Below are 8,195 nucleotides of genomic sequence, written 5' to 3'. Positions count from 1 at the left end.
GGTCATGAATATGTTATCTAAAAGTTCTCAAATACCTGTGAAGTTATGAAATGAATATCTATGTTATTGTCAAAGGGTTTCCTACCACTGGTAGTCTGTTATTACTGGCCATTAGTCCTGTAGTACAACCCCTTGAAAGTTAATGCCTTAATGCTTGTAGTGATCATATTTATCATAATCTATTTAATCCATGATGATTATTCTATAGAAAAAATTTCAAGAGTTGCTGTTCGTGGTACTGATTTGGCCACTTATTTGGTGCAGTAACTACAAAAGTTGATTTGACAGTGGCTTCGAAAGCCCCATTCGTTGATGGCCATGAGAACAAATCAGTTTTTTTTCCTTCAGTCTAATTTTCAGTAAGTTCCTTGGAACTTAGCATATTGGAGCTGTTTTTCCGAACAATTTCCTGGTATGTAAACCATTAAATAGCTAGCTAGCAATATCTTATCTGAGGCAAACTAGAATTGTTTAAGATACAGCCAGATTCAGAAGAACAGATAATTCAAACACCAGGGGAGATAACTAGTTAGAGACTACAAAAGAAACGTGACAAAAGGGGGAGATAACAAGCACTGATGGGTCAAACACCAAAGCTATCCCATCTTTCTTTTCTCATCATTGTTCCCTTCCATTGTGACTGGTGAGATACGCAAATGCCTAGGCTCTATTGACTGACTCACGTTGCATGGTCAAGATTTAGTAGCCAACCATATGATCTTGATTCCCTCTTCTTGGTCGAGTCCTCATAATTCTTGGAGTTTGTTAATATCTCGCCAAGAGGCCCACCTTGAGGCATCTCCCAAGAACTTGAGATGCAATCCTCCTGCACCGGAGTCATGTTAGATGCTAGGCAGCTTAGGCGTTGACCTTCTTGAGGGCTGAAAGTAGATGAAACTAGTACGGAATCAGAATATTTGTTCTTCTCAGACTCCATCTTCTCATTCTTAGCCAGGCTGAAATTTTGAAGAACTGATTGGAGGCATTCAGCATCATGCAGTTGTGTGGAAGAAATGTTCTTATTGCTCTGCTGGTTGCTGCTTTCCCAGGCTTTCAATATTGTGTCTGATGAGATCGATTCACTATCCACTGTGGGACTGAACTTATCCGGTTTATTCTGTTGCTTCGGTTGAGAGAGCAGGGACAATGTGGGTTGATGGTTCGTGGGATTTAGCAGTGGAGCGGTGTTGTCTTCCGTTGGTTTGTTTGCTTTCTCTCTGCTCAACATTGTCCTGCAAATGTGTTAAAGTTTTTTCAAATGGTAATCATCACGACCGCGAGGCTCCAACTAAAAACCGAAATAACTTTCTTTAATATTATAACATTAGAAGATATTAATAGCGGACAATTTAGCAAAACAAGAGTGGTCCCATGACCAATCATGTCACCAATGTGATTAAGAACATAAAACTTCAACGCATCTTTATAAGGATTGCGCCTTTACATGAGAGGTTTGGTACAATTTGACCGCATGGCTACACCTTTCCAACTTGCCACCCTTTGAGCTTTTTTTTACTCCATACGGATGGTGGCACATGGCAATGAAGAAGATCGATAAGCAGTTGAAATGTCAGTTTAATAGTCTCATGCTCGTCTTTTGGTAGAACATATGGAAAGAAAGAAATGCAAGAGTCTTTTGAGACACGAGCCTAATGGCGCTTGAGGTGGCGCATAAGATTAAGGACGATTTGGATGAGTTTTTTTAGCTTTGAGTAGGCATTATGTTTGCCCCCCACCCCTTGTGTCAACCGTAGTTTTTGTATTTTTCTCTCATCAATGCTGATCCTAACCAGTCCTTAGCACCTTGCTGTCTTTGTTGTTTTTTTTTTTAAAATCTCTTTTTCCCTAGTCTAATAAAATCGGTAGATCTCCTACCGTCCTTTCAAAAAAATATTATAACATTGCATTCTGAATATAATATTGTTCATGCTCTTGTTCATTTTAACTCCGTCTTTCAGTCACCAGCCACCACAAGTATTACTTCCTATATTGAAAATGTATCTGAAAGTCATATTACTATGTGATGCACTAGTGGAAAATGGTATTATACTGTTCAGATTGTGAAGTTTAAATGGTTTTTTGCTTCAGAAGGTAACTCAGGGTAAGGATAGATAACCTGTTTAAACTATCTGTCCAGTAGCTTACAGTGCCTGGCTTCAAGTCATTAACTTTTGCCTTCTTCAAGCTACCCTGTGACACAGCACATGACAATGAGCCAGCAGCAGGTGCATCCTTCGCGGTATTTCTAGGTTGGTTTTCCACAGGCTTTCTTGAACGGTGACGGTTTCTGTTGATGTGCCGCTCACAGTACTTGTGATCAGCCATTGCCTCCTTCGAACATCGCCATTTCTTTCCATCTGTTCGACGGCATCTTCCAGGTTCTGGATCAGAGTCTGCATTTATGTAGCCTTGATAGAGAGGTCTCCAACTCACTGCATCCAGGAAGTTTGTCATGCTCTGATTGCATATATATCCAAAACAATATTGCAGTTATTCTCTATGTCATGTTGACTTGTTTGGTGACTAACTACAAACTGATGGGAGCAGCTATTTGTTTTGCATTTATTGGCATATCTCTGCAGTCACATAACATGCATATATTGAACTTGATGATTTGTAATTTTCAGTTTTTACATAGAATAACCACTTCTATACTGGCATGTGCTTGTGCAAATGCAGCTCTATATGTAGAATAAGCTTTCTTTTTCTATCTTTGTTTATTGAAAGTGCTACTAGTTTTGAAGTAAAAAGCATAGATTTTCGGTTCAGAATATGCATACCTCTATTAGACGATCTGAAGTTTTTGCTGATAGAAATGAGCAGGCTGGAAGGTATGGGGGCCTTTGCATTGAGATACTTGTATATGAGAGCCTGGTGCTCCAGCTCCATCCACTGTGAGGGAGTAAAAGGCCTCTTGGTCCTAGATAGCAAGAAAGCCTGTTCATTTGGCCTTCCAAAATTCAAACCTGGTTGATGAAACAAGGAGAATATTTAGCTGACCATTTCTTAAGCAAGCAGCAACCTTATCTACAGATGATGTGCAGGGAGTGCCAAGACAAAAGTGTAAAGCAAAAAAAGCAAATGAAATGTTACAGCCTTGGCTGGGGAGGGGCCCAGTGAAAGGCAGGGTTGTGCAAAACTGCAAATCCCTATGGCTAGGCTAGGCCCCTAGCATTCATGAGAGCTCATCAAGTTCCATGAATGCTGCACTTCTGTTTTCTTTTGACTTTTGCTTTTCTTTTGAACACTAGAACAGAAAATACTGCTACTACTGTCTATCATGAGTTGCAGAGAACAAATCATGCAGCGAACAGTAGAAGAAAGCATATGAAAGTAGAGGAAGGAAGCAAGGAAGACACATGAGCTAATGGTTTGTTGATGAGGCATCCAAACCTGAGGGCAATGCATGAGCAGCCTTGGAGAATCTGAGCATCTTCTGCTCATCAAGGAAGGGGGAGGGATAGGAAGCAGCAGCAGCCGCCTGGGTGAAGCCTGCTCTCTTGAGCATGTCGCTCTCCCTGGGGGACGGCACGGGCCGCACGGCGACGGTGAAGCCTTGCAACCCCATCACTTCTCCGAGCTCCATGGCGGCGGCGGCAGCAGGGGAGAACTCAGCACTCATTTGGGGAGGAGAATCTGATGAGAGAGAAGGGGAAGAAGAAGAGTGTGGGAGGGGGCGGTGTGCATTGTTGGGAACACAGCCTGGTTAGTTAAGAGAGAGAGAGAAGGTAGGTGTGCTTTTCTGGGAGGCAGGGCGTGTGGTTCTTTGGGGGACTAAGGGTGGCCCTTAAATAGCAGGAGTCCTTTCATTGTTTCTTTTGGCTTTGAGAGTTTTTGAGCTGAATACTTGCTAGGTTTATGACAAGCGAGTACCACGGCGAGTGTAGCAATGAGTTGGATCTTCGTCCAAAGATTTGATCAAACTGATTGGCCCTACGGCCCTACTATCTGGGAAAAGAGCTTGGATTTCTTGCAAACCATTGGTGTGAGTGAATTTCGTGTAGTACTTGTTTGAACCTTAAGTAAAAGGTGTGTTGTGCTGTTCTACCATAGATACAGTAAGCTTTTTCTAAGCAATATTCATTGGAGCAATTACGTGAGGATAAGGAGCAGGTCAATAAGCATGTGATGGTACGTAGTACATAGTAATTTCGGTGAAGTAGTACTTCAATAAGTACCCCTTTTGTATCCTTGCAAGTGAATACTCCTATCTCGAAGTAAATGGTCCGGTTTCATCCATGTGATGGTCAGTTGGTCACACACTGTAAACTGGGATATTGAACCCCCCCCCCTCCCTTCTCTCTCTCTCAAAAAAAGAAGGAAACTGGGTGCTAAATCTTAGAGAGAGAAACCTGAGATGGTACAGACAAGGTTTACTAAACCCCTTTTTTAAAACTAGACATCCGAACATGTCTTAAACTTTTGGCTTTAATAACACGACGATAGGAAATCTTATCCATTGGGTCTCCAAATACCCCTGTCTTTTCAGCAATTGCAAACTCAAGACCTGTATTGAATCAAATACAAGTAGATACTTCCTTCGATTGCAAATGTAGGTCGTTTTAGATTTGTGCATAGAGATTAAGAAAGTAGATCAAATGATCTTGTTACTCTTTATTTATTTTGTATTGAAAAAGATAACTCATTTATTTGTGAGAGTGGTAGTATTTATTAAACAAGAGTAAGAAGAGAAAAAAATGCATAGAAGTTCAAAAATAACTTATATTTAGAGAATAGTTGAGGAGGTTAAAACGACCTATATTTACGATCAGAGGAAGTACTACAAATGATAAGATTGTTATGGTGAAATCTGCTTACCTAAGTTCGAATTCTAAATTTAACACGGATACTTGTATTTTTTTTAAGATTAAATATGGAGAGAAATGGTGCATACCCATGTGGTACGTTTAGGGAGCAAAACAGTACCCATGAAAGAAAAAAAAAGAGAGCAGTACTACCAAGTAGGATATGGGTTGGGTCTTCGGGTGCGTGCTGGTGGATGGGAATCACATCCGCTGATCCACGCGCACTACAACTCACAGTTCGACGCTGTGCGTAAACATGGCATGGGGCCGCCCGGCAAAGCAAAGTACGGCTGCGCGCAGGCGCTTTGGGCGTTGGCAGACGCAACGCGGAGCAGTATCGGCCGCTGCCTGCCCCTGGCGCTGCGCGGTCACGAGGTTGAGGTGCCGCTTTTCAAGGCCCCCCGGCTTCATTCATTGCGGCTTGCGCGCGGCGCGCCCCGTCCGTTCGCCCAGCTTCCCGTTCGTGTTGCGCTGCAGCACCGCGCGCGCGAGCTGTGAGGCTGTGAAATGCTCGCGGGATCACAGGCGAATTTACTCCGGAGGCTCGCGTTCGTGAACCACCGGCCCGGGCGATGGCTGGCTCACTGGACGGATTAACTTCCACTCTCTCCTCTTAATAACTGGGACAAACACACGTCACCTTGCTTTCCTTCAAAGTTCAATTGTATACAAGCGCTGCATGCGCCTGCCTCTCTGTGGCAGGCAGCCAAGCATCATGTGAGTTGAAGAGGCTTGTGTTCCTACCCTTTCCTGTCGTTCAGGCGTGCCAACCCCTACCCGGCCTTGTGCTGAACGAAAACTCCAGCTACAATCCCTGTACCCACATACGGGTATGATATTTCCTTATACCAGTCTTCATGTGGGTAACAGGTTACCCACACCTGGTACGGTGGAGAACACCCTATTAAGTGGCTGCCACTTGGTCCGGCATGTTGACGGCGAGGATCCTCGGTGCGTCATCCGTGCGAGACAACGCCTTGGCAATGACTGCCAAGTTACGACACACACTATGTCTTAATGGAGCAATAGATGTTGTTGGCGCCGGAGAAGATGACGCCTCCATACATCACACTGATCTCCTGCGCCTTCTTGAGGATCTTGTTCCAACGCTTCGAGAAGGTCACTTGGCAGTTGGAGTTCTTGATCCGCTTGAACTCGATCTTGTCGCGCCCATCCTTCCTCCCCTTTCCTCCAACAACCTCCCAAGAATGGCTCGCCACTTCTCCCGTTGAACTGCATCCTAGAGCCGTCCGACTGTTGGTGCATGTGCGTTGTGGTTGTGAGGGGCGGTGGTGGCAGAGCGGGAGTCAAGGATATCGCCATAGGAGGTAGCCTTTCGGGTTTGTTCAAAGGGGAGGAGGGGGGGGGTGTAAACGGCAAGTGTTGGCGGTCGAGTGGAGTAGGGGATTGAGTAGGGAAATGGTGGGTGGTCCAGGGTTTCATGTCTTTTTTTAGCTTAGGCTGTTGGGCAGTTGGGACAGACAATAGTTGTTTTAGGCTAGGTAATCACCACAACGCTGGGAGGTCCACATAAACATATACTCGGGGTCCATGGGTAGAAAAGTACGGGGACTAAGAGAACAGACCCATATCTGCTTCACCCGATTTTGCCCGTTAACAAGTCCATAAGGATGAAAAGTGACCCATGCCTGAACCCTAATGGAGGAATTACTCGCCGGGTTCCAGTGATGGATTCATTGCCATCTCTAGACATATCACTTTCAGAATGCCAATAACTTAAGTCTTTGTTCACATATAAGCCTATTAAGTTACACAAGTGTGGTTTTTTTCTTTCAAGAGTGTGTTTATTATTGCTAAAATTTTTACTTATTTCAAGAGTGTGTTTATTATTGCTAAAATTTTTACTTACTTTAAAGGAAGAGACTATATATTGTGGTTGAGCTTGAGCAAATAACTATAAGGGGCCAACCCAACTAATTATACTCTAAGGGCTCCTTTGGAATAAAGGAATTATGGAGGAAAAATAGAGGAATCAAATCCAAAAGAAAAATTCATGTGAGTGCCAATTGGATTGTAGGATTGGTGCAAAGGAATTTAGTAGGATATGAAGATTTCCTCCACATTTTTGAGGAATTCTAGCATGAGTTCTAACTTTATGTTTCCAAATCCTTTGAAAGTTCCAATGCATCTTCTCTCATTCTCTCTACTTTCTCTTTCTTGCTAATGAACATCTAACTCCCAAAATCCTGTACTTTTCCTATTAAGCATCCAAACAGTTTGTGTGAGTAATTCATGTGGTTTTCCATTCCATAGGGCTAAAGATTATAAGCAACCTTTCAAGAATTTTGCGTTCAAAGTAGGCCTAAACATTGCTAAGCAGTAGATAACTTACTACTTGATCAATGGAATTTCCATAGCCCACCCTTGCCACAGCTAAGCTCCGCCCCTGACTATATGGTTCTATCATGTTTGTCATCACCTTTTCCTTTTATTTTAGCGCCTAGTCTGTGTGTATAATGGTTATGACTTACTTTGTGAAACAAATTGATCACTTATTCTTCGTGTCAACTATTGGATTAGAGATTTATCAATGATTTTTCTTATATAACATGTTTTCTCAGACTCACGAAATAACTCTGTACGGCGTTGCTTGGCGTAAGAATTAGAAAAGAAAAAGGTTACTTGCTCTCTGTCTTATGATTTGTAATGTGGTCCGCACAATTTTCAGTGTAGCACTGTGCTAGGTGGATGACAGGTAGAGAGCCGGCTGAGGTAGCTCTGGTGGCCCATCCCACGGGACCCGTGCATCGATCGGCTTGGTTCGTGAACCTTGTGGCGCTTGCACTATAACGAATGTTTTTTTCTAGGAGTTACCACCATACTGCTACGTTGCAGCGACCATGGTTTTTTTTAAGTATGGATGTAATTTTAGTGACGAATGATAATATAATTAATAAGATTAATATATTTATTAAGTATATATTTTAATTGATCTCAGATGAAATACATGAAGAACCTATTAAAGTGGAACTCAAGAAAATTTAAATTGGACAAATTCTGAAAACAATTATTAACAACGAATGATTCAACGCTCAGAAAATTGTACACGACGGAGTGTTTTGAATCAAAAGAGGTATTTTAGTAGAACACACCAGATGGTCTGGCATTGAGGTGATGAACACGTTGGAGCATTTTTCAGGAGTGGTGTTTCTCGATGGCAAAAGAAGTTTGAACGTCGGATGATCTGGCAATAAAAAGGAGTGTACACTAGAGGCTTCGATAAAGCATTGTGCAGAAGTTTTTCCCTCGATTTAATGGAGAAAGGAACTCTACACATCGGATAGTCCTGTGATCGAAAGATCTACACACTAGACAAATGCACAATAAGAAGTGGCTTAGTCGGCTTAAGTCTACACGCCGAATAGTCCG

At 42.7% G+C, this 8,195-nt stretch overlaps 1 protein-coding gene across 1 annotated transcript; it reads right to left on the bottom strand.

The window, feature by feature from the left end:
* Positions 1–416: 416 nt before the first annotated feature.
* LOC133913028 (growth-regulating factor 9-like) lies at positions 417–3,923 on the bottom strand. The gene is made up of 4 exons (XM_062356058.1): positions 3,394–3,923; positions 2,781–2,966; positions 2,117–2,432; positions 417–1,232 (listed from the first exon to the last, which is right to left on the bottom strand). Exons 1-4 carry the CDS (start codon positions 3,620–3,622, stop codon positions 680–682), a joined length of 1,284 nt encoding a protein of 427 aa, XP_062212042.1. The 5' UTR covers positions 3,623–3,923; the 3' UTR covers positions 417–679.
* Between the last annotated feature and the right edge of the window lie 4,272 nt (positions 3,924–8,195).

This window comes from Phragmites australis, chromosome 3 (genome assembly GCF_958298935.1).
Source record: "Phragmites australis chromosome 3, lpPhrAust1.1, whole genome shotgun sequence".
Taxonomy (NCBI): Eukaryota; Viridiplantae; Streptophyta; class Magnoliopsida; order Poales; family Poaceae; genus Phragmites; species Phragmites australis.
Note: the sequence above shows the minus strand (reverse complement) of the source record. Positions and strands in the feature narration are given on the sequence as shown.